This window comes from Phasianus colchicus, chromosome 5 (genome assembly GCF_987193195.1).
Source record: "Phasianus colchicus chromosome 5, bPhaCol1.hap1.1, whole genome shotgun sequence".
Classification (NCBI taxonomy): Eukaryota; Metazoa; Chordata; class Aves; order Galliformes; family Phasianidae; genus Phasianus; species Phasianus colchicus.
In genome coordinates this window covers 54,601,952-54,629,807 of record NC_143440.1, presented here as the reverse complement: position 1 = coordinate 54,629,807, position 27,856 = coordinate 54,601,952, and the positions used below count along the sequence as shown (strand labels likewise).

Sequence of the window (27,856 nt, the reverse complement as noted above, 5' to 3'; positions counted from 1 at the left end):
ATTAGCATACAAGACAAAGGAAACTGTGTTATGTCCAGTAGCTGAGCTGAATATGGGATATGAGATTTTAAACATGGGCAAGGTACGAATTACAATAATCATTATGAGGGGCCAGTTGGGAACTAGGAGAGAAAACACTTATCTATATTGCACTAAAAACAGATGTAGTCCAGGAACGAGCCTATAGCAGTTGTATCACAGAATCACAGTGATTCTGCGATTCCACTCCAAACCCCTGCGAAAGCAGGTTCCCATAACAGTTGCACAGGAAAGCGTCCAGGCAGGTTTTGAATATATCCAGAAAAGGGGATTCTACTATCTCACTGAGAAGTTTGTTCCAAAGCTCTGTCACCCTCTTAGTAAAGTAGTTCTTCCTCATTCATATGGAACTTCTTGTTTTCCAGTTTGCCTTCATTGCCCCTTGTCCTGTCACCAGGCAGAACTGAAAAGCTCCTGGCCCCATTCTGTTGACACCCATCCTTTCATAAGCCTTGATAAGATCCCCTCTCAGTCTCCTCCAGGCTGAACAGCCCCAAGTCTCACAGTCTATCTTCATAAGGGAGATGTTTCAGGTCCCTAATCATCTTAGTAATCCTCCACTGCTGGGCTCTCTCCAGCAGTGCCCTTTCCTGAACTCAGGAGCCACAACTGGACACTGTACTCCAGATGAGGCTTCACTAGGGCAGAATACAGGGGGAGAACAACCTCCCTCGACCTGCTGGCCATGTGCTTTTTAATATACCCCAGGACACCACTGGCCTTCTTGGTTGTAAGGGCACACTGCTGTCTCATGGCCAACCAGGACAGAGAAAAAAAGGGATCCTTTCCAGCAGGTAAGCCCCTAATTTGTATTGGTGCGTGCCACTCATTCCTCCCAGCTTTGCTTCATCAGCAAACTCACTGGATAGGAACAGCTATTTCTTCTTTCCCTATCCACCTCACTGTCCACTCATCAGCCCACACTTCCTAAGCTATTAGGATGTCATAGAGGGCAGTGTCAAAAGGCTTGCTGAAGTAAAGTTACACATCAACTGATCTCTCATCTACTCAGCCAGTCATGACATCACAGAAGGCTACCATGTTGGTCAAGAATGATTTCTCCTTTGGGAATCCCATTCTGGCTACTCCTGATAACCTTCTTGCTTGGAGATAACATCTACAATAAGTTGTTCCATTGCCTTTCCAGGGATGAGGAGAGGAGAGGCTGACTGGCCTCCTTCTCCTTACTGCATTTTCTGAAGACTGGAGTGACATTGGCTTTCCTGCAGTCTGCTAGCAGCTCTCCAGTTCTCAATGGCCTTGCATAGAAGACAGCGGAGTGGCTTAGCAAACACTTCTGCCAGCTCCCTCAGTATTTGGTAGGTGCATTCCATTAAGGCTCAGGGAATTGTGTAAGCTTATTTTGTCTAGATGATCTCTAATCAGATCCTCCTCAACCAAGTGGCAGTCTTCCTTTCTCCATGGTTGTTTTTTTTTTTTGTTTTTTTTTGTTTGTTTGTTTGTTTTAACCTCTACAGTCTGGGATTCCCGAGAGTCAGTCATTACATAATGAAGCAAATAATCTATCTCCTTTTATGTTAGGATAGATCACATAGCTTAATACTTAGATGATATAGCCATGAATCCTAACTCCCCTTCACATATGATTAAATTTAATTCCTATTCATGCCCCATCTTCCCATCATCCAAGAAAGAAAGTGGTCTATGGGACCTAACCAGCGATCTACTTAGAGAAAGGAGGAGGTAGGAGAACAAGAATGCTGCACAGTGCTGCACTAAAAAAGGGAGCAAATCAATCCCACTGGGCCTACAAATCTGACAGCCATACAATCAGTATCTATCACCTACAGCTGTAGGGGCTCAAAGTCAGTTTGGACAAAGTTTAAAGCCTTATGTAGCTCCAAACTGCAAGTTCTGTGATGTAGCCCTCAAATATACTTCATCATGGAGCTCAGAATTGAACTTCTACTGCAACATAGCTTTCCACAGGAACCCAGAAGACAAATATTTAAAATCACAGAGCATAAAATGGTATCTACATTTGAAGAGGTGTTATGCTAGAAATTGAGACTACATATTCCTAAACAAACAATCATCTTCACCACTAACCTGAAAATGAGGGCTAGAGACACACTTGGCAATTTGTTTAAACAAAGGTTCCTGGATTTTGACAAATTGTGATGGTTCAATTACATCCAAGATTTCCTCAAGCTCTCCTAGGAACATGACCTACAGACAAGGAAGGAAGCAGTGAATTCAAAATCTCTGAATCATCTTGATCAGTAAAATGCTGCATGCCTTCAACTTCTCTTCCTCTAGGGAAAAATGTAAGCTCATCAAGATTCTCATTCAAAAAAAAAAAACCATGACAACTTCTGACTCTAGTATTATAAAAAGATACCAAAGTGTGCAAATGCTGTACTTAAAGTAGTCCCTTAAAACAAACTTCAGAATTGCACTAGGATATGCATGCTGAAAACGTAGCCTCATACAAAGACTTTCTAGTCAAAGTCTTCATACCTGGTAAGTAAGGAGAGTCACATAACAGAGTTTTATCTCCTTTTTTAAAGTAATATTCAAAATAACAGTTTCTCTGAGTCACAAAATCTCAGGAAATCTCAGATTTGCATTAAGAATTTTAAACAAATATGCAAATGTTTAACAGCACCTTTTACAAGTTTGGTAGGTAACATACTATTTTCAAATATAAAGACTTCCAAATCAAACAAAGTTTTTAAAATTAGTCCTCACTATATTTATTCTCTCCTTTCTAAATCAAAATCTGTGTAAAATCTAGTGTTTATTTTGTGAGTAGAAACTATAGCTATCAGCAGCTTTTCTCTTTATTGTCAGAACTGTCCAGAAAAAAAAACACCATATCAACTACAAGAATTAATATCAAGATCCAATACAGCATGTACAATCTATCTGGAAATACCTAAATATTCACTGCATATCATACTGTAGAGCAAACTAATTCTTACATTTTTGGTTAACAGTACTAATTCATTTACCTCTTTCTGACTGCAGGTTTTCGGCCAGAATTTCATTAAGCCTCTGATGACCTAAATTAGAAGAAAAAGTAGTTAGGTTTGTTTTCTTTTTTTTGAACATTCCTCACAACAGGATAAGCTGTTTATCATGGAAAAAAAATATATGAAAAATATTTACTGGTTCTGTGAGTGAGGGGTCTTTCTCCAGAAACTGTACTATGCAATATGCCAGCTGTGAAGAGGTAAAGATTTAAGAAAACAAAGTTAGAACATTATAATGAAATCACAGACAAACATTAAAAAAAAAAAGAGAGAGAGACTATAGGCAAGATGCTAAACAGCTTTCTCAAAATCAGTCAAATATTTAAACTGAGATGCATAGTTTGCACTGTGCAAATTCATTTAAATTCAAGTTATAGGGAACAATAAAGAGAAAACATCACAAAAACTTTCATGTGACAAATTATCACATACAATTAAAAATCAGAGCAACTTGGAGTTCAAAATACAGTGATACAATGTTTGTAAGATTTTGTTAATCTCTGAAATTGCTTCCTTTTACATGTTTTGTATTTTGGTAAAATTGTGAAAACTCACAAGATGAGCTGGCACAGCTAAAACCTGGTAACACATTTAGTAACTGTAGCTTTGAAAGTATAAGAAAGATTGCACTATCAGAATATCAGACAGAAAGGGAGCAGGTATCACTTATCAGAGGAAAAATGTCATCATGACAGCTGAATGTATGACAGGACATAGGAGAGCAAAAACATGGTATCAAGTCACTAAAGGAACGCATTAAAGATCATGCGAGAGCGAAGGCATTAGTATTTAGAAAGTTGCCAGTGTGAGGCAGAGCCTAGAGAGCACAAGACTAAGGAAACGTGAACATCCTCTTGGGACAGAGAAAGGGGATTGCAGAATGGGAAAGGCAGCCTTGTGAGAATGAGGAAAGAACAGAAAAGAAAGTCTAAAGAGTTTAACCATAAAAGTTTAAAGCATTACAGACGTAGGTTACATTTTCAGTTATCTAATCAGAATAAAATGTATTTGTCTTAAAAAAAATGCAGTAAATGAATAAGAAAATCTACTGCATCTTCCCACATTACAGAACTTTTCCCCCACCTTTAACTCAGCAATTAAATTTCCAAAATAACTAAAAAATTACAGAATTCTAACTGAGCAGAAAATATTTTTGTAACTTCTACCTGTGCATGGAAGAGTGATAAACTCCTGACAGTATGTAAAGGAATCAGCACCTTCACCAGAAACTGTTTATGCTCTGCCTTAAGAGGTAAAGCAAAACCATTGATAATACTAGAAATTAGAAGAGAAGTATTTGTTAGTGTTATCATCACAGAAAACATTCTTGAGGTCTGAACAAGAACTTTCTACATTAAAATCATTTAGGAGTCAGCACCTGTATAGGGCTCAAGTTATTTGTAAACAGATGCTGAAATTTGCCCTCCTTTACATCAGCAATTCAGCACATATCTATACAGTACACACAATTCAGCTCTAAGTTAAGAATCATCATATGAACAACTGCACAAATCTTCTATCAAACAGATAAGAACTTGTCTACTTAATCTGCAAATTCACATGTTCTTTGGTAATTAAGTTACTATAATTAGGTATATGAGATATTCACGCTGCTAATGTACTTTAAAAGAATATGCAGTACATAAGGACGAAGTGAAACACACATAAAATCAACCCAACCCTTCTGCCTGTAACTTGCATCCACATATGAACTCCTGGCAAAGACAGGAGAGAGGTTTGCACACGGGCTTAAAGATGAACATGTGCACACATCTCTTTCAAAATCAGGGTTTACAGCAATACTTTTTCTAAGTCTGACATTAGTCTGGCATGTCCAAGAGAGAAGCTTGATGTTGGTAATGAATGCTCATTTACCTTCCTAAAATTTCCAACAGCTCAGCTACGCCATTGAAGTGTTCAGTTTCATAAACAAATCTAAAAAAAAGAAAAAGTTAAATGTAAGTAATATATCAGCTTACTACAATATTTATATGAGAAAAATATCTTCTCCCACAGCTTACCGTAGAAAAATATTATTAATCTGTTTTCGGATAAATGCTCTAAGACCCAGAAACTTGCCATAAATTCTGTGCAAGACTGTTTTTAGGTAGTCCCGTTCTCGAGGGTCTTCACTATCAAACAGCTCCAACAACTGTGTTTAAAGAAAAAAAGAAATTAAACTGTAGATAGACTTTACATTTGACTAGTATGGCACACAGAATTCCATATGGCAGTTAAATTGCAGTAGGTTCATTGTAAGGACACAGTATCCCATACTACCTAAGGTTCAGAAATACAGTTATTAAAAAAAAAAACTGCAACCCCCTGTACATCACCACAAAGCACTACTTATTCACCTTAACTTCCAGCATAAACATTTAGAAATCTTTAAAGAAGACACTTTTATTAACTGGCTCCCAAATGCTGCCGCCTTCCTCCTCCCTTTCCCCTCCAAAAAGCAAAAATGCTGCCACATCTAGAAAATAACACACTATTTCTTAGAACTCATTTTCTCACTGAATTAACAGACCTTCATTTTAATTGCATAAGTATGCATCAAAGTGACATATTCAAAATGATTTTCATTTATAAGGTCCTAAGCCTTTCTAGAGATTGCATGGCTTTCAGACTGTGGACTCAACAGTGCAGTCTGTGGCAGCACTGGATCTGTTGTTCCAGGATATCTACCAATTAATGCAAATCAGTCAGGATTGAGCAAAACATAAACTGCAATATCCAGTTAAAAAAAAAAAAAAGAGAGAAAAAAGAGAAAAAAAAGGAAAGAAATAGGAAAAAAAATAAAGATTTCTTTACTTTGGAAATGCTAAATGAGATTTTAAAACAGCAAAATAATTATGTGGTTCTCAGTCAAAAGAGAAGACTAGCCAGTGTATTGTTCTGTACAAAATCTATCCCAAAATACTGCTCTCCAAAGCTTCCTCTAAGAACCAAGAAATGAGCAGCAAGAACAGCAGTCTCACAGAATCACAGAATCGTAGGGGTTGGAAGGGACCTCCAGAGATCATCGAGTCCAACCCCCCTGCCAAAGCAGGATCCCTACACCAGGTCACACAAGTAGGCGTCCAGGCGGGTCTTGAATATCTCCAGAGAAGGAGACTCCACCACCTCCCTGGGCAGCCTGTTCCAGTGCTCCGTCACCTCACCGTAAAGAAGTTCTTGCGCACATTTGTGCAGAACTTCCTATGCTCCAGTTTTCGGCCATTTCCCCTTGTCCTGTCTCCACATACCGCTGAAAACAGTCTGGCCTCACCACTCTGCCTCCCCCACCTTAGATATTTATAGACCTGGATCAGGTCTCCTCTCAGCCTTCTCTTCTCAAGGCTAAACAGACCCAGCTCACTCAGCCCTTCCTCATAGGAGAGACGCTCCAGGCCCTTCACTATCTTTGTGGCTCTCCGCTGGACTCTTTCCAAGAGATCCCTGTCTTTTTTGTACTGGGGAGCCCAGAACTGGACACAGTACTCCAGATGAGGCCTTACCAGGGCAGAGTAGAGGGGGAGGATCACCTCCCTCGACCTGCTGGCCATGCTCTTTTTAATGCACCCCAGAATGCCGTTGGCCCTCTTGGCCACAAGGGCACACTGCTGGCTCATGGCCAACCTGTCGTCCACCAGGACACCCAGGTCCCTCTCTGCAGAGCTCCTCTCCAGCAGCTCATCCCCCAACCTGTATGAGTACATGCAATTATTCCTCCCTAGGTGCAAGACTCTACACTTGCTTTTGTTAAACCTCATCTGGTTTCATCAGTCTCACTTCTTCAATCTATTTCCCTACCACAAATGTATGAGTTTCACCTTATCTTTTCAGTTCCATCTTTTTTGACACCACATCATCTGCTATTTTTGCAGATATCTCAAATGAATTAGAAAAAACTTCTTTAAAAAAAGATAGAACTGCACAAAATGTAACACAATTTAAGTAGTAAGAAAGAAAAGAAAGAATGAATATCAACAAGATAAGGTAACATTCAAGCAGTACATATCTTGAAAAATAAATGAAGGCAGCTTGCCAAATGAAGGCCTTAAAATGTTTATGATGGTGGCAGAAAAACATTACAGGAACAGCAGAGAACAAAATTATTCTCAATTCACAAATAGATGAATTATAATTATCTATTATAAGCAGACATGTAAGTGCATGTACACTGCCTGACTTCTGTGTAAATGGTGCACAATTTTAAGAAGGTGAAGAAAAAAGAAAATCAGAAAAAGATTTAAAGATTTTTTTTAAGCTTTCTGGGATTTTGCTTTCTAATTCAGGTTTACACTTGATGCATGTGTTCTTCTTCATTGTGTTGGACATTTTTTCCACTATCTTAACCCTGCAGTAAGAATTCCTGATGGCAATTTCAGGAGGAAACTATGGGGTTTGTCAGCTGCCCTCTAGAGGTTATCAACACATTGTTCAATTAGTTCCACTGTTAAAGAAATAAACAGTTACTTCATCCTTCCTCAAATAGCAAATTTCACCCAAAGATAGCAAACAGCTGGAAACAGTTCTGTTTTTAATATTCTTATTGGATTGTTTTTAGGAGCAAAATATAAATATTTCCAGTTCTTTTATACAGATTCACTGTGGAAACATTGCTGAAGTCAGACTTGGTCTCTCATTTAAAAAGAAAAGATGCTTATTTTGATTTGTCCAATTCATTATCAGGTTTCAACAATAAAGTCTTATTTTTATGAACAAGCTGTAAGACTTCTATGATTTACATAACTGCTCTGACACCAAACATACACAGAAAAGGGAAATAAAACCTCCAAAATAGCAACCTACAGTAACACAGATCCATGTGGAGATATTTCGATAGTGCTTCTTAGCAACCACTGCAGACTATATACAATGAAGCTTTAGAAATGAACAGTTACACTGTGAGTGTACAACATTTTATCAAAACATACTGCTGAAAGCCAATTACACATCTATATTAAAAAAAAAACAACCCACATCTGTCTCATTCTTCCCATATTAGCACACTTCTTGCTAAGAAACACTTCACTCAAGTCCACTTAAAGTTAAAAAACAAATTGTGTTAGAGAGAAAACTGATGATAAAAACTGTCATAGTTGTATTGCCAATGTCACAAAACATAAGCATGTCTGGTGTTTCAAAAGTCTCAAGCTGATTTCTAGTGTAAGTGATCAGTAATAACAGATTGTTAACTTATGTCACACAAAAAATACAGAAAGAAATGCATGGACACCCACGTTCCTAAAAATCAAACGAGAACACCTATGAACAGGGAAATGTATCTCTTTGCATGTGTATATAAAGCTCTGCAGAACTTTTGATAGAAAAAGCATGAATGTTTAACTGTGCAAAGCAATATATAACAATGCATCATCTGATAAGAGCTTCCAAATTCTTCAAATTCTTTCAAACTCCAATTTTATCATACGTTTTCAGATAAGTAGGTTTCAAAACATCACACTTCTCCCTTTCAGTAGATAAAGACCAATGGGATCTTAAGAATCCTTGTTTTAGACCCATTCTTTATTGCCAAATCTTAATCGGGCTAAATGTGTTGAAAAGCTTTAAGTGATTAGGATACCTCTGAATCTTAAAATTTAAGGATAAAAATTGCTCCCTAAGCTAAATTCTTCAGGTATCCTTTATGTGAATAATGTACAAGAACAGCAAATTACTGCTTTTATTGCCTAAGCATCACAGGAAGAAAAAAAAAACTCCAGAGGTGAGAGTAAGGTCATCAGCAATTCTGGGCTTCCCCAGCCATTTCTAGGGCTTCTATTCAAGTCTGAAACCCCAGGAAATTCCCTTTTCCAATTAAGTATGAAAATTTGCAAATTTCCATGATTTCAAAAGCAAGTTATGGACTGCGTTAAACATGAAGCTGATTCTGATTTTGTGGTTCTACAAGAATTCACAATGGGAACACAAAACACAAACAGGCCTATTGTTGGAAGCTGAAGACAAAAAGCAAAGGGAGCACATATGTGAAGTTTCCTGCCTTATCCCAGAAAATATCACCCTCCAGCCATCTCTGTTCTTGCCTCAGTCCTGGCCTAGAAGAAACTTCCTCAGCTGAGAAGACTGACTACTACAGTTTGAAGTGAAGGAGGAAGAAGATGAAATGTGTAAACCATCTGGCTGCCAGCTCACTGACAGACTGTGGCCACCTCATCCATTTAGCCACAAAGGCAAGCGAATCTGTGACTGCTTACTAAATGCTTTTAATAGAGCTTGAACTTTATATGGTTTTTTGATTTACTTCCCCTCCAAGCTCTATAGTGTTACTGTTTTTGGTACAGCTTTGGGAATAGGCTTGTTAATGAATATCTGCTCTGGTTGCCAGCTCTCCAGCAGAGAAAATAATTTCCCCCTCCAACAGAAATGTTTTATCAATAATATGATACATTAAAATTGTGGTGTCTCTAGATGGCAGCATTTTCAGAACACTTGCCTTTCATTTTTCAACAATTACTGTTTCAGCTTGCAAGTCAAATACAAGTGCTGATCCAAAAGTAATGCCTCCTATTTTATTATATTGACCCACAACTTCAGAGGCAGATGTTGGTGGTATGGCAGTAGAGGTTGAACCTTCCCACCAACAACCCATTATATTTTGTTGCCATGAGACAGATGACAGCAGAGGGGCAGTCTAACAGAATGGAGTCTGATATGAAAGGACACACAAATGTCCTTTCTTCAAGCAAAGGTGTGTCACTGAATTTGTCCACGTGGAAAAATGGAACCCAATGGCATTCAACAATGCCTGCTGAAGGTTTACAGAGATCAAACAGTGGATGTGAGTACAGTGAGGTGGCGGGTGCTGCATTTCAGCATTGATGACAGCAATGTGAAAGACAAGCCATGTTCCAAATAAGCATGCACAGCTGCCACAACACACAATGAAGAGCACCTTCATCAGCTCACCAACACAAATTAACTGATTACCACTAGGAAACCGTGTGTGGGGCTGAAAATCAGTTTCAGTGTGTTGAAAGTGGTGATGGCAATGTTGGAATATTGCCAAGTTTGCATTAGATGGGTCCCACAAGTCCTCACAAAGAAACAAAAAGAACATCATGTGCAAGTTTGTCAGGACCTCTTTAAACAGTAGGAGCCCAAAGGTGACTGTTTTCAGGAACTGCATCATTACCAGTGGTGAGATACATTGTCACCACTACAAGATTGAGTCAAAACAGCCTAAGAAGAGGCAAGATGTGTATTTCCCACAGAAGAAGTTGTTCAAGATGCAGCCTTCAGCAGGTAGGAAGAAGAGGTGAGTGATCTGTCTGGATTTCCTGGAACTCAGACAAACCATGAACTCTCCCTGACCAGTACACCTTGATGCTGACTACACTGAAGGCTCAAACTTCCAGAGTCAGGCTAGAGAAAAAGACAACCTTTCTTTTGCAATACAATAATGCCAGGCTCCATACCAGTTTGAAGACTGGGGAGAGCAGTATCAATTTTCACTGGACTATCCTACCACACCCACCATACAGACAAATTTGACATCTTCAGATTTCCATCCGTTTGCTCCGATGGAAGACTGACTGCATGGGCAACATTTTCCTAGTAATGATGTTGTCATAGCAACTGCAAAACAGTGGGTGACCTCCACTGGTGCAGATTTTTGAACGCACACCATGAGGCTTTCATCCATTGTAGCTGAAAATACATAGCTAATGATGGTGACTATGTTGAAAAAGTGTTTTGTAGCTGGGAAATTCTCTCAAATAGCATTACTGTGCTCTTTTTCGTTGTTGTAGTTTCCTTGGAAGCAGAGAGAAGGCACTATTTTTGGAGCAACCTACACATTTAACGTATTGAAACTGGAGACAAATCAAGCACTGTATATGCCTATAGAAACAGAGATCAACATACTTCCCATTTCTGTAGTTTGACAATTTTCATTATAAATGCTTGCTGAATATTTTCTGTTGCAAATAATCTCAAACAAAACATTTTCAAAGCAATTTTTTTTTTTTTTTTCAAAAGCAAAGTGAAACCTTAAAGAAACAATACTGGCTTACCTGCAATACAAATTTCTGATCTATGTATTTTTTGGCAATGCTGGGCTGAAATTCTTGGCTTTCCAAAAATCGTATGAAAAACTCATATACAAGCTGCAAAGTAAAAAAAAAAAAAAAAAAAGGTTTAGTTTATGACTTCTATGACTTCATTATTGTTTATTATTTCTAAATGTTTCACTAGATTCTTTCCATATAAAACAAAATACTTATTTTTCCACAAAGCAGGAGGATGAGAAGATGAAAAATATTTTCCTCCTTTAGCAAATTGCTACCTTAAGTGTTTCAATTAAATGTATGAGCTTTGTAAGTTACTTTTGCTTATTTAACTCCATTCAGAGATATCTAATCACTAAATACAGACACTGCAATCTTGTAATGCTTGTTATCATCTTGTAAAGCTAACAAGGGTAATTGGAAAGCTCATTTAAACTGCCCTCTGTACTGCTTAAGTCATATCAAACTGAAAAATTACACTTACGAAAGAACTGGTGAAACAGATAGAAATATTAATTTTAAATTAGAGACTACTCAGAGTAGCTTTCTATGACAACTTGAAACACAGAAAAAAAATAGAAAATAGGAATTTAATCAGGACTTTCTGACTTACTGAAAAGATTAGCCTCGAGGATGGAGAAAACCTGCTTGCTTCTATTCAAATCCTTCTCTGCCTGAACGATTCAGTGGGACAGCAATAGATCTTTCATTTGATAAGCCAAAAAGAAGCAGAAGAGGCACTCTGATAGCCTCATGTAACACCAACTCTGACCTGTCACTGATGACCTGAGCAAGCACTTCTCTTTACTGCACCTTTTTGAGAAGAGCAGGCATTGGAAATTTTTTCCCTTCTGGTATCAGCAGGTTTGAATATAGACACTGAAGGAGAAAGGAAGCTACAAGTTATATTTTAAAGCAACTTTAAACGTTTCCCTGCAAACACCATTATGTTGCAACACTGCTGCTGCTGCTGCTTTATGTCAGCATCCTCTGAGTTCCTCAAAAATCAAAAAGGTTGAGAGAGGCTGAGAAATATAACGTGGAAAAAATGTCAGTTTATGTCACTAACATCAATTCAGCAGGAAATCTATCAACTTCTGACAAATATTTTGGTACACTTCTTCCTCACAATGGTAAGTCATCCACTGGCTAAGAAATTCTATCCTTTCCTTTTTAAGTAATGACTTTTAAAAACACAGTGCTAGTGTCAATGAAAGTAAGATAGCAGACGTGCCTCTGCTGCTTGTAGGCTTCCTAAAGATTTTTAGGATTCTTATTTTGTGAAATTTATTATAAATAAGGAATGAACCCTACATATCAAGAGAGTCCAAATCTAAGAGAACAAGAGAGTGGAACTACTCACAGGCAAAGATGTGCATCCAACTATTAAATAAAATACTCATTTCAAGCTGAGATCAACTGTGCCCCTTTGCTCACAGATCCTAGACTCCACAAACTGTTTCTCTGCCAAACTTCTTCTAAATTTATCTGTGGCGTAAGTCATAGTCCTGACTAACAAAGACAGGATCTGCAATTCCTTCCAAATAGATTCCTTCTATGAAGGAATTTACTGCAATAGCATCAGTTATGCTGTCTTGCTCCAAGACTATGTTATGTTTTTTGTTCCAAATACCTTCCATTGACACTTGAGCTACAGAGGAAGCAATGACAGACAGCACTGAGCACTCACCACTACAAACACCTGAAAGTAAACTTCAACTCAGGGAGAGGAAGGGAGATACAGGTAGAGATACAGATTCCCATTTGTTTTTCTGATCAGCAGACAACTCCTGTGTGCTTCTGTAGGAATGTTAATTATACTCAGTAAAGTAAAACAGCTAGAAGTAATGTTATTACTTGTGCATCAGAGCAACATGGGGGAAAAAAAAATTGATCAACAAAGGGAAACAGGACTACAAGAGACACCATCAATCCAGTTTTGAAAGTTCTAACACTTCCCAAATTCAAGAAGTACTCTACTGTCTTTGTAGATACTGTGATATAGCCAACAACAACATTAGTGAAGTAGAAATAGAATCTTCTCATAATCTTGTGCTATCTCATACACTAGTTCTCATCCACAGGATAAAAAAAAAGTTATTGAAAATTAGATATATTATGCAACGATAAGCATTTATTTTTAAATAAATGCTCAAAAACCTGTAGATGTGGCCATGATGCCTCCAAGGTGGGTTCATCTTCTTCTGGATCAAATTCATTGCTGTCACTAGGTGGGAGAGTTCTGAAGATATTGCAAGATACCTAAAAAGTGAAAGAAAAAATAATGAGATCTGTTTTTCAAACAGGTACTAGATTCTAAGCCTACTATAGACATCCTCATCATAGAAGCAGTATTTCTATTGCTTACTGTCTGACAATGCTTCTTAGCAACATATAGGTCAAAGGAACCTATCACTTTACAAACCTACCACAACTCTGACACTTTACCTTCTTTAGATGTTTTGCTTCTTTCTAGGAACATCCCAGTATTCCCAGTGAGCCATCATTGCTGACTTCCCCACGCTCCACATGAGCCCACCACTTTATTCCCTGTTCTGCTGGCCATCAAGGTCAGCTAGGTCACAGGCATGGCCATCAGTATGCACTGACAAGGGTTTTCATATACTTTATTTTCCTTTGCCCCAGGAAATACATTAACATCTGCTGAAGTTCTCATCTGTCAACAGTTGCTTTAGTTATCAGTGTTCTTCACACAGTATATGCACAGACATTTTGTATCAAGTGCACAACTTGGTACTAAATGCAGGCAACAAATATAACTTGCCTGTCACTTTGCCCATATTTTATTTCATGGCTGCTTCGCTCTGCTTAATCTTATTTAGAGGTACTTTGCTCAGAGTGCTTGGCCTTGTGAGGCTCATGCTATCAGCAAAGACCGAAGTAGAGTATTTTCCTGGGTTAATTACAGTGCTGAATGGAGTGTACTGATTATTATGCAACACATCTTATAAACAGTAAACATGCTGCAGGGCCTCTTCTGCACTTTGAAGGTGGTATAGTGCCTTCCTTGCACTCTGCTACTGTGTTTGACCCATCTCTAAGCTGGTTAATCAAACAGCTGGGAAAGGCAGCATATTATCTCCTAATCCTGTCTATACATGACCCCTGCATAGTAGTCCAGACAAATTAATGTATTTAAGCAACGGAACTAGTACACTCTTCAACATCCCAATGCCTTTTAGAGCTGTAAATATTTTATAGTTAGTCTGTAAGGCAAGTCTTCAGTATGTTGGCAACTTAACATGAGAAGACACATTAAAGCCAGGAGTTTAAATACAAATACAATCCAGATAGCAATGAAAACAGACTGAGCCAGAGTGAAATTTCAGAAGCTGCAAGGCAAACCAAAGAGATTTGAGTGCTGCATAAATAAGATGGAACAACAGAAAACTGTAGGAAAGCATATACAGTACATAGTAGCAAGGAATATTCAGTGAATACAAGAGGAAAACAAAAGTACTGACTTACTGAAGAGTAAATACGGCAAACCAGTGAGCACAGAAAAAAAGTGGTCATATGGGTTTTGTAGTTGGACTTTTTTCATTTGCCACAAGAGGGAGCATTTCGCTACAGATACTGCAAAACGCTGTGATAGAATCTTTCAGAGGATGACAATCTCGTGTTGTCAACTCGCAGGGCTTTCAAACCTAATAATACTGCACCCATCAGCTTGCTACAGCACCTTAGATCCATTGAACTCTGTCCTATATGCACATCTGCCAAATGATACCTCATGTTCAGCAGATGTTCTCCTCCCCACTTCTTTTCCTGAGACCTCCACTTCTCTTCAAAGCCTCCTTCTCTAAGTCAAGCACATACTTCAGGAATATACAAATGTTACAGTCTGTTCTTCCCCAGCGATTCCTGACCCCATCCTTCTACCATCCATGAGATGGAAGAGCAGACAGAAGAGGAAAGGGATCAGAACTAACAGGGCAGAGGTCTTTATTTAACAGCTGTTTATGAGGGTGGATATGATAGGACAAGGGGGAATGGTCTTAAACTGAGACAGGGGAGGTTTAGGTTGGATATTAGGAGGAAGTTTTTCACACACAGGGTGGTGAGGCACTGGTACAGGTTGCCCAAGGAGGCTGTGGATGCCCCATCCCTGGAGGCATTCAAGGCCAGGCTGGATGTGGCTCTGGGCAGCCTGGTCTGCTGGTTGGCGACCCTGAACATAGCAGGGGGTTGGAAGTAGATAAGCATTGTGGTCCTTTGCAACCCAGACATTCTACGATTCTATGATTTATAAGAGCACAAGGCAGTAGAAGAACACCCAAAGGATTCCCAAGTAAAAAGGGAAAAATGCACCTATTGGTGCCTTCCATCTGAACACCTGGGATTCTGCAGTACTTACCAAAGCATTTTTGGTTAATGCTTCACATTTGAATATCCCCAATTTCTCAGCATTTGGCCCCAAACAGGGAACTAGCAAAATCAAAAGCAGTCAGCAGCTTTTATTCTGCCTTAAACTTCGTTTGAAAGAAGAAAATGAAATTCTTCTGCAAATTTCAGTTAATGAAATTTACCAAAAAATCTGAGGAAACATAAGTATTTATCAGATGTTAAGTTTTAAAATGAGAACAAATGTCTAAGTATGGCACAAGCAAGGAAAAATACATACTACCAAATGACAAGCTAAGTGAACTCAAATTGCTGTAAGATTTCAATTAAGTTGATCCAAGTTTCACACAGTTGCCCTAGCAGCAATAGAAGAAAGAAGGTTTCAGCAATAATTAGTTAAGTGCCAGGACCGACATTTCAATCTTAAGCTTCTACCAAAACCAGAGAGACCTCTGGAGTGTGTATTTAAAAATAAAAATTAAAATTAAAAGTCAGCCTCATAGCAAGCCAAAAGCAGGGTTTTTTTTTTTTTTTTTTTTTTGCATAAGAACATACAGCAGGAAATGCAATGCAAGGTAGAAGAGAGTTCTCAAATAGTTTACTCTATGGAATTTCTTTTTCTTTTTTTTCTTTTTTCTTTTTGCATTGGGAGCAAAGATAAGTTATACGGAGCCCAAATGCAGACATTCTCCTGAGGACAACAGGTTATCTGAGACAGAACAGGTTATCTTCAAATGATTCTCAGGGTAATCATAATTTTAAAAGATAATGCGTGCCACTACAGTTATATTAATCACCACAACGCAGCATGAGAGCTCATTTACATGCAGTGTCAATTTACAGCATGCTTATCTAGATCAGTAGCCTCTGGGTGGCTAATGTTCACAAACCTCTAAGGGAGAACCGAAGGCAACAACTTCTTCCATGCATGAACTGCCCAGCTGTGCGAGAGACTGACAGCCATCACACAACGATGGGGAAATGATGCACCAGATCTGGGAAGAATAATTTTTCTCACAAAGGCATAAGGTAGCTATTTAGTATTTGTCCCTGGGCCCAAGCAGAGTGCCAAAATTCCTTTGGCTCGATCGATGAATCACTTCCCTTCTGACCTCTGCTGGCTCATCCAGCCATAGGACATCCCTGCCAGCCTCTGCACAGCCCTTGATGGCTCCTCTCCCACAGCCAACGCAAATGACTGCTGATCAATACTGACTGCCATCTTCCACCAATTAGGGATGCCTCCAAACCCTGATGATATTTTTGTACAGCGAACCTGAACTCTAATATTCTGGAAAGTTCTATCATGACAAATCTTCTCTATTACGCGTTCCAAGTTGCCTGCATGCTATGCTTCAAGAGCATCCCTTCCAAGATACTCACCAACTGAACACAAAAGTCTAACAGCCCTTCCCCAGGATGTACAATCTGAATAACCAAGTGCCAGAAATCAATTCAATAAACCAGAGAGATCCACCCATCAGCAACTAACCTAAAATTCCCAAGATCGTGTTGGAAATGCCACAAGATCTTTTTTCAACTGCAGATACCCAGAAACCTGTAAGCTCAGTGTTGGTGCATAACCCTGACAAAATCTTCTCCAGGTAACTATGGTTAAGTGCAAATTCATTAAAAACAAATGGAAAGATAGACAAGGCTGTTCTGGTACCACCACAAGGAATGAACTGTAAGTTCTGAACAGACCTGAGGGTGGTAACCAGCAATCCAGAACAAGGAAACTATGAACATACAATTAATTTGAAGTAACAGGCTTCAAGAAGTTCTGATCTTATCCCTATGTTTATGTTTGAAATAACTTTAAGAAAATCAAGTACTAAGCTGCTTAAGCCTGAAGTCAGGAGAAAATGTTTGAGAAGTCCTCTCCCCACCCCTCACTAGAACACCATAAAGCACACTGATGTTACAGAAACACATCATAAATTCTATTTCAGCTCAGTGCTCATTTGCTATGCTGTCTGAAACACAGATTTGATCAGTAATATTTTTTCTGAATGGAGCCCTAAATGAAAACAAATGTACACAAAAGGAAGTATAATATATTAGCTATATAAAAACAGGACCAGTGAATTAATTTATCTGTGTTTCTATTGCAATAAGTGGAAGTGCCACATAAACCCCATGTATACAAGAAATTGAAACTGGCTATCTGCACACACCATGATGAAACCAGTTGTGCATACGCACAATGCATGGTAACAACAAAATGTAATCAGGCCATATATGAAGCTATTTGAACTAGGAGTCAACAATGGCTCACAATACAGGCACTAACACTTATCCTTCTGAAATATATCTGCTATGTGGGTGGTTTTTTTGTATTGTTCATGGATTTATAGCCATTCAACTGCAATCTTTCTATATATACCACTTAACTGTTCCCAGAAGTTTGAAGTGCACCTTACAGAAAGAAAAACCCAGTTTTATTTTAAAATATAAACTCCACCAGCTCTTACAATCCTGACTTTAACTACTGAACTGACAAGGGCAGTGCTGCTCCTGGCTTCAAGGCTGAAATAGCCTTGTAAAACCATCAGATCTTCTCAGTATCTCCCTTTAAATATATTTGCATATGCAGTACACATCTATGGGTATATGTTTATATTATATATATATATATATATATATATTAAAAAAACTATATGGCAGCTCTCAATGCCTTTGCTGCTAAATGGAAAGAAATCTTCTGAACCCAGGCAGATGTTGGTTTGTTTTCAATCCTGTGATTGTTTTTCCTACCTTCCTTTAAGCTCCCACCTTTATTTTCTTAACGTCTTCAAACACGTACAGCAAATGTGCTGGATGTGCATAAAAAGTCTGACCATTTCCTTTTTTTGAATAGTGTACCGTATCAGAAACTTATATTAAATTAGTCAAGGGACTCACCCACAATGGTCAAGTCCCTTCTGCACCACCACTTGCCAGAATACAGTCATTCCAAGTTGAATACTATGCATCTTTTTTTTGCCCAGCAGCATTACTTTTGACTGGGCTACATAAAAGAACTATATCAGATTGTGAACACAGTCATCTATCCAGGCCACACGGCAAGAGTGTGGGGAATAGTCCTACTCATCTTTTCTTCTAAAAATTCAATCAATAACCTGCAGGAATTTAGCTCTAGGTCAAGGCTCCTAAACTTTTTAGTATCATTCACTTCAGCAGTGGCAGCTTCCACCCACATAGATGTGCAAGGGGTAAAATTGAGATTCCTTAACCTATGTTATCCGCAGGGAAATACAATTGGAATAGGCTGGTAGAACAAAATACCTGGTGCACAGGTGCTGAATACACACACTACATACATTTGGAAGGAGTGCTTACTTTCTAGCCATCTCTTGTACTGATGCCCACTAGCAGGTTAAGATCGTTAGGCACACCTCTGGAATACACGTTTGATCCCAAATGAATCAAATTCACAAACTCTCAAGCTTCTCTATGACAAGCATCGAAGTACAGTGAGAACAAATGGGAGATGCACTTCATAAGCACACTCGGAATCCCAGCTGCAAGTGCTAACACAGTCAGGGCCCTGGGGAACGCTCACAGGCACACCTTCTCCCTGCTGAAAATCAGAGCTCTGAAATGTCACACGAGATGCAAACCACATGAGGTACCCTGCTACCAACAACCTCATTCATCACCACCACCTCCTTGTAAAAACATTTTGATATGATCCAGTAAAACAAGTTTTCGTTTAATGCATGGCCACGTTATTCCATACCATCATAACACGATAGCAATAATTCAATTACCTTTGACAAATTAAAGCACAAAGAGCCCCCTCATCTCTACAGCAGGCATCAGACGAAGCAAAAGCCTACCAATACATGAACTCTAGACAGTATTACAAAACTCTTACTGTCTTAGACTCCTATCTGAAGAGCAAAACAAGATATTCAAAATCCAGGAAAACAATCTCCCAGAAGATTCATGCTGAGTTGATCTGCAGACGTAGTGCTAGGAAGATGACAGAGCTGAAATGTGGGAGTGAGAGTGTATGCTCCTCTTAAACAAAACAAAACAAACAAACAAAAAAAGCTGCAGTTGACACAAGCACTTCCCAAAACAGTTTATTTTTTTTGCTTTAGACTTAGTCACTGTACTATTATGCACACAACATCTGACAAATGAGAAGCCTATGTAACCAACAGGGGGAATAATGGATAAAGTTAAATGTAATTACATACTGTCAAGAAAAATTACCAGGGACAGCTGTGTAAGAGGAGCTGCCTCCAAGTGATTTTTTTTGGAGAGTACAGAACACTGGAGTCTCTTCTTTCACTAAGTATTGTGGGTTTTGTACAAACAAGGTGTATAAAGAGTATGAATATTAAGTAGCATCTAACAGAGGAATTTGAAAACAATGCATAAAAGAAATCAGTTAGATTCATTTCTTGCTCCTACCTAATTGATAAATCTCACACTGGAGAGCAGAGAACTTAAAATATGAAATGATTTTTTTTCTATTTCTGTTCTCTTCAATAGCATGCTTGTTCCATCACAGCTGCATCCATGTGCCAGATCTCACTCCAAGTTCATTTTGGGGGAGTTGAAGAACACTGCATCTTTCTTTCAGTATTTGAGATGCATTCAAACCAACATCTTCTGATTCAAGCTGAACTCAACATTAACTCCTACTATTTTACACAGTTCCTAAAGTTATATAAAAATCATTTTTTAAAAGAGGCATTATCTGTCAACTTCTAGAAGAGTAATTGTGTTTATTGCTCTTCAACTCAAAATGACATTCAGTACTACAATTTTAAATCCAGTATCTAAACCAACAGGAGGTTTTGCAGGATCAAAAACGCAAGACTGAATATAAGGAGTTTTACACACAAAAAAAATGTAGAGAATAGGATACTAGAGTCAGCCCTGCACATAAAAGAAAGAAAACCAAAATAATATTCCATTAGAAATTCCACAAGGTACATCTAAAAAAAGTTTCATTATCCACCTCTTCTGGGCTGGCAAGCATCCATGGATGTTGTATAAACATCACAGTAAATGTCTGGGGTAGAGTTTACAATTGTTGGAGAAGCAAGTAGGAGAGTTTAAGTGTTGCTCATCAACAAGGAGGTTTATCCAGGCTTCTCAGTTTAAGAGCTTGTCAAATTCCCCGTTCATTTGATTTTTCAAGTGAAATAAATGATTATCTTCAATCTAAATCTTAATTCCCAGCAAACACAAAAAACCTGTACTACCTAACAGCCTACAGGATACCATGTAGACAATAAACATTTATTTCATTCAGCTACCATTGCTTATTCTACCAGCAAAATAAGATGCATTAGTTTAAGTCTCCTATTTTGCTCAGACAGGCTCAAATTTTAGATTAAGTGTCCAATTATTGGCTCATAAAGTCATATTACTGGCATTTCCTTCTTAGCAGTGTGAGTTTCAGCTGGCAAAGACCTTTCTTACAGAGACTGGCCTAATTCTGAAGAATGTCATGTGCCCTTCTGCATAAAGCATCAAAACAAGGGAAGGCACTGAGCAACATCCATGGGAATAAATCTGTCCTGCTTATATCATTAACACAAATCCCAACCACTCTTTCCATTAAGCAATATTGATGACAGTGACAAGGCCACTGTAAGCTTGCTTTGGTGGCCATTAGTAAATTCTGTTTTTTTCAAAATAACAAATTTATCACTTCTGTATATATGAAGCCACAGTGAGTGGTTTAAAGGAACAAACAAACACAAAGACTGTCAAATAGCTAAGTGTTTTCCCTTGTGATACTGCATATACCTCGATGTGAAACCATGGGATATTACAATAAAGACTTAATGCTTTAATGAATTTAGGATCACTAGCTTTAAAGATTCCCAAGTACTCTCATGCTGGCTACCCCAAATGATCATTTTAGAAATCAAAGTAATAAAAAATCTTGGAGTTTTTGATTAATTTGATAGGCAATTTCTTCTATCCTAGTATCTGTAAAGTCGAACTTCTTTTGGGACACAGAACAGAGAACACTAATCCACATGTAGTTATTAGAACTTTAAGAAAAGGCTGCCATATTGATAGCAATTCTTCTGGCACTTCAGTTAATTAAAGAAAGCAGTTTAGTCATTAATCCTCCTTCATAAATATTAGTAACTGTTTAAATATGAGCTTCAGACTTCTGCATTTTTTTTCTTCTCTTAAATGACAGCACAACTTGCAAACAAGCTTCTTGCTTTTTTCCCCTATGTCTAAAATACTTCCCAACTCCAAATTTCAGTAGTCCAAAGAACCAAGCATGAAATATTACTCCCTGCATTCATATGTCACTATGTAGGAACTAAGTGTGAAGCACAACAGGGACTAAACCTTCCAGAGGGAAAAAAGAGCATTTGTGCTCCATTTTGCTGTGTTTTAAGCTGTCGGCCTCTCAGTCAAAACGCTCCCGATGACAACTGTGGCAGGCAGTCAATTTGGAAAGGACACAAAACTGCTCTTCTCTTCACCATCGTGACAGGTCAGAGCTTGTCAACTTGACAGGTCATTTGCGAACACAGTTGGAGACCTCAATGAAAATTCTCAGGTACAGATAACAGCAGCAGTTGCACAGCGAGCTCATGAAGTCAACTGTGTACAGTTCAGCCTGCCTCAGTACAACAGATAAAAACACTTTATGCTTGAAACAAGAACATGCATTTATTGCAAAGAGCAAGTTACACCAAACATCACACCACAGCTCAAAGTCACCTGCTGCCCCTAATATGGACTAATGCCCTCTGCTCACCAAAGGCCTGAGGGAATGGCATGGAGCTGTCAGGTCAGCTGGAGGTCAGGGAAAAGCTGTGTCCCAGAGCGCAGAGGGCAAGGAACAGCCTGCCCAGGGCAGTGGGCACAGCCCTGAGTGCCAGAGCTCAGGGAGCACTGAGACACTGCTCTCAGACATCAGGTTGGGGTTGGGTGGCTCCATGTGGACTTAGGTGCTGGACTAGATTCTTGAGGGTCCCTTTCAGCTCAGCATATCCTATGATTCTAGTTTTCTCCAAAAATATTTAGAAAAAAAAAAACCACACCTTTTTTATTTCTAAGAATCTTGAGCCACTGATTAGCCAGTTAAGGGACTAGAGAATATTCAGTCTTTCCCCTTCCTTAAACTTCCTGGTGCTGAGTTAAAACATAGGTTGACTTCAGCATTAGCCCCCAAATACAAGGCAGAAGAAAGAAAGATGAGAAAGGGCACAATTAAATGAAAGGAATACAGAGAAAAGAAAACTCTCTCAAAAATGTGATGGGATGAAATTCCTGGAGCTCCATTAGTAAACATCTGTGAAGTCTACTGGAAAAAATTTACACTTTATCTTCACTTCCAGTGACTGCTCTGTATCACACTTACAGACTATACTTAAGTCAATTATTTAAAACCGTGCCTTTCAAACTATTTAGGCAATGCATCATTTCCTTAAGATAAAAACAGTTTAGTGAATCAACATAAATGACTGCAGGGATTGTAGAAAATGCAAGCAAAAGGGTGCTGTGTCTCATTACAGCTCATGTACAGAATGTTTCATAGGTTATGATTTATTATTCAAAACTGAACTTTATGAGTAGTTACAGATCAAATTACTTCTAACTTCTTGCTACAGTAAAAAACTGTACAAGAAATCAATGAGAAAATAAAACCTCAGTAATAGAAACACTAAAACAAATCCTAAATTGTCACAGAAAATGAGACTGGGGGTGTCTTCTGCAAACAGAAAAGGGACCCAATGTTACTGAAGCTATCTGTGCATCAGTGTCCTGTGCATACAAATCATATGACAGCATCAGTTCACTTCAAGGGGTACAAGAAAGAAAAAAGTAGTATTTGCAAACCCTTTAGATGCTGCAAATTTAGTATAAGCAGAAGAACTCAGCAAAGAAGTAGCAATTCTGTATTCAGACTTGAATTTGCATTAGACCACATGCTGAACATGTAACACAGCAGAGTGACAAGCGGATCATTGAGAAGACTTCACCAGTAAAGGAGGACAAAAGGGAGGGCAAGGGAAAAGGAGGAGAATCTGATCATATTGTAACAGACATCTAAAAATGCATTCAGACTAAGGAGCCATATAAAGATTTTTCAATACATCTTCATTCTGCTTTTGCTTTTTTAAAAATTCACTATTAAGTGCATGATGAGCCTGTCACAATTTTCAGCTACTTTGAAGTATTACAGACAAGCAATACAGCATGTAACTGTGTTCCAGGAAAGCAGTAAGGAGCACATATAACACTTTATAAAAACTATTCATGCTTCAGCATCACCAAATTCACAACTTAACTAACTGTATTTTCATTTAGATAGCAGGCTATAAGAGTTCCATATGGTAGAACAGAATAAATGTTTCAATGCATTGATAGATTTTGGCAATTACAAGGATGTTCTTCACCATATAGCATCTGATACTGTTACCATTTCTAGATTGAAAATACTATTATTGGACAATTTATATGTATTTATAAGGTATGGCTTTACTGTTGAGTAATCTTGCTTACAAACAGCAACCATTATGACTCCACATAACATAACCATAAAATTTTCACACTGTTTCCATACAGCACCTTTACCATTTATTGTCTAAAAGTAGGCTGAAGCATGCACGAGTAATTGTCTCAGAGCTTCAATACAAATTCAAATGCTTGGATAAAGTGGAAAAAAAAACTTCAAAAATTAATCCATGATTTATAATGGGGAAGGAAAGGGTTTGGGGGGAAAGGGATGGACTCTGATAATACGTCTGCTGGGTCTTTCGATCAGGAAACTTTCATACATTTATGACACTATAATAAGCATCATCTTGACTTTAATTAAGCACATATAAAAATTAATAATTTTGTCTTTGGAGAATTATCCCCAAGTGATGTCAAGTAGAAAATAAAAACCAAAGGCCTCATTTAATCCACCTACTCCAGGGTTCAATTTCGCCCACAATGTGTAACTGGAATTGCAAGCGGATTTAAAGAGACCACAAGAAAGAAGAAACTCACCATTCTAACTACTTCAGGGTAAGTCTGCTCTGTCAAACAGCCTCTGCTTATTGTAATGTAGTCGACCAGTTCATTAAGAGTGGAGCGCTTGTATTCTTTCATTTTAAGATCTGAAAGCGTGTCCATGAAGTCAAAAATGACACAGCACTGTTGAAGTTTCTTTAGGAACAGTTCAGGCTGCTCTGAAGATGGAACGTCTATGAAACAAGAAAGGAAATCTTTGTGAGTCTGGCATCTCTTTATAAGAAACAAGATTTATATTTGAACATCAATTCCAAAGAAAAGCAGCATTGAAATACTTTTCATAAAACAGACCTCAGATTAACAAACGGAGCCCTTATAGGAACTGTTACTACTTTGTGTTTGAGGTCCTGAACAATTTGTTGTAGCAGTAAGCTATTTGCTGTTAAGAAAATACAGTTCACAAAAAGAAGTACAGGCATAAGTGGAAAACATAATTGCAAAAGCATTCAAGACTTTATTTTACAGTATACCACTACTTCTACTGCGTTTGACATAAGCCATTGTTAACTCGCACACCAAAAAAGGATGAAAGAATTGTTAGATTGATCAAGCTTGATTAATTTCTACTTCCAAAAATACTGCCACTTATAACTCTATATGAATAGATACGAATATACAGTGAGACTAAATTTATGCAAACAAAGTTTCAGAATTATTACTTCCACATCAACTCTTGCTATAGTAAAATCAACTGCAATTTTATTGAAACAGTGAGGACACATTGCTGGATTACAAACACATAATATGCATTAATACACAAAATAGTAACAAGTACTTGCGCAGTACAGAAAGTAGAATGTACTACTTATTATTTTTCCTTTGTCAACTTCTTAGTGCTTGTTAGTTTACCAAGTGCATCAAAAGAATGCACAGACAGCCTACGTTATCCAGTGTTCATGCACATGAGGCTAAGAAAAGCTGCATGAATGAAATATCTATTTTTAATCTGAAAGATGCCTTCATTTCCTTTGATCTGCCTTTTTTCTTCTTTTTTTTTTTTTATTTTGTTTTTCAGGCACAAAAGGTCTGTTAGGAAATGGCCTTCTAAGCAATAATCCAATATGCAAATGGAAAACTTTGCTATTTTCAACTAGAAAAACTTAAATAGCAGAGAATTGATGTTTATTTCTTAAAACTTGGACATACCAGTATAAAAGCTAACCTAAGATGGAAATTCTTATCCTTAATACATGACTGAGTACGTCTTGCCAAGGAATACTTGGTAAACACTGGATGCTGTTAACAGTTTTACTGCAGTTCTAAGGAGAGTAGCTTTAACAAATTTGTTCAAATTTAAACCACATGCATAACAGTACTAGAATCAGCTCAAAAGATCTACTGAGTATTACAAGGCACTTCACACCAACTCCTTGCACTGCTTAATTACTGAAAAGCATAAAGAATAAATTTGGATGGTGATACAAATAAACATGCTACACACTTTATGACCTGTCATCAAATAGCACAATGCATTTACTCAACCTTCTTCGATGGACAGCAATGTCACTGTGGCAGGATTCAACTATCAAACCGTACCCCACAGAGCAACTGAGATCTTGGCAAAGTTTAATTGACAAAACCATGTTGTATGTACCAATCTCCTACTTCTAAGATCTGGGAAACCTCTGCAACAGCTGCATCCAAGGCAAATTAAGTGGGAAAAAGTGATATAGTTTTAACACCGCACTTCATATCATCCTTTTAATTGTTCATCCCACAATCCTACAGGTTTTACTCATCTGTGAAACAGAAGATGGAAGAAATGCGGTCCTGCAGAACTTCAACAAGGAAAGCAATGCAGGAAGAGAAAACCAAACACTTCTTGAAGTCCAAAGGTAACAAAACCAGGCCACTCTGAAGTCATTGCACTGGCCAGGTGTCACACACATTCAAATGCCTCACAGCAGACTGTACTGAAGTCTATGTCAGAAAGCCATCAGCCCTTGGTCATTGCAAAGGAGACCACTTCTGTTAGTGCTCTTCCTACGGCAGGAGCCAGTCTGAAGTCTATGAGGAAAGGAATCTAAGCATTTTTGATCAAACACGTTACTGCTTTCTTCACTGCTCTCAAACGATACGAAAGAGGAAAGTGGACTTCAGAATTCACTGTTACTAGCAATCAATGAACAATTAACTGATAAGCAATTTCTTCCTGGAGACAGGCTGTAAACACAAACTAAAAAAAAAAAGAAAGAGAAATAATGCTCTTGAGAAGTAACCAATTGCACTTATGTCCTATTCTAACTTGCACTCTTCTTTACACAAATCCAGTACATAACTTTACAGCATGTAAATAGTATCAATAAAATCTATGATGTTACATAAACATAATGGGTTTTTGTTTGCATTGTCCTACATGGCTTGCCTGCATTTACTTTGGCTGACAAGTATATCCCAGTCAATGGCAAACACAGGCTGAAAACAAACCAGAATCCATTACGATTTTCAATCCAATGTCATTATGATCAGACTCCAGTGACTCAGAACTGCATTAATTTTAATGTAGTGTCAGCATTAAATTAAAAATATATATATTAAAGCATTAAAACATCTAATGAAGGCTTACTTTTATTTTCAGTAATGTATCTGGAGGTGTGGGAAAGAAAGGAAAAATATAATTAAGTTCATCTCAAGAAAAGTTACTGTAGAATGCTACATGAATTTCATGCCAGCCTTAACTGTGTCAGCAAGCAGGCAATCTGTATGGGCAAGCTTGTCAAAAAAAAAAAAAAAAAAAAGAAAAAGAAAAACCCCAAACTTGTTCTGGTCACGTTTGTTTCATAAAGAAAAGCAGACTGGTATTCACAGTGCAAAGTAAAATTGCAAGAAGCATCATGCTTTGATAACAGGTAACATCCAATGCCTATGTTTTTCTACTTGGAACCAGGAAATCTCTAAGCAGAAATCAGTAACATCAGTATTCTATGTTCACAAGCCTCCCTATGCGACTACATCATCAGTTGGTTTGGGTTCTTTTTGTTTTAGAAGGCTTTTTTTTTTTGTTGGTGTTTTCCCTAATCTCCTAATGCCTCTCTGACAGATGTACAGGCCTTACTGAAAGACAGCTGCCACCCTCACATCCCCATTACTGGTACTTCAGTACAGAAGCTATCCAGCCCCACAGCAGAGCTCAACTCCTTAACGTAACAACTTCAGGTGCAGCTCATTACAAATGTTCACAACCAGCCGATGTAAAACAGCAAACCTCTTTCAAACCTCTTTCTTAGTTCTCAGCAGACAGATATTGCAGGGCTCCAGTGCATTTTGCAACAACTTAGTCTTGTGCTAGCATGCAACACTAACATACTGAAACATAGACTTCAAGCTTATCATTGTAACCACTTTTACCTGAAGGAACAGAAAGTTGAGTAAGTCCAGTAAAGTTTTGTGTAAAGATTTACAATACCTTGATGTATAGAG

General features: G+C 38.1%; 1 protein-coding gene across 7 annotated transcripts in view; it reads right to left on the bottom strand.

Annotated features, from left to right (window-relative positions):
• Positions 1-27,856, bottom strand: part of PPP2R5E (protein phosphatase 2 regulatory subunit B'epsilon) — a 71,568-nt gene that overhangs the window by 5,632 nt on the left and 38,080 nt on the right. For all 7 annotated transcript variants that reach the window (XM_031605590.2, XM_031605589.2, XM_031605588.2 and 4 more), the window contains 9 exons: positions 24,413-24,609; positions 13,211-13,312; positions 11,057-11,149; positions 5,057-5,187; positions 4,911-4,970; positions 4,202-4,310; positions 3,172-3,225; positions 3,015-3,065; positions 2,110-2,229 (listed from right to left, as the gene is read on the bottom strand). In XM_031605590.2, coding sequence (XP_031461450.1) covers positions 2,110-2,229; positions 3,015-3,065; positions 3,172-3,225; positions 4,202-4,310; positions 4,911-4,970; positions 5,057-5,187; positions 11,057-11,149; positions 13,211-13,312; positions 24,413-24,609 — 917 coding nt within the window. The remainder of the gene's footprint in view (positions 1-2,109; positions 2,230-3,014; positions 3,066-3,171; positions 3,226-4,201; positions 4,311-4,910; positions 4,971-5,056; positions 5,188-11,056; positions 11,150-13,210; positions 13,313-24,412; positions 24,610-27,856) is intronic.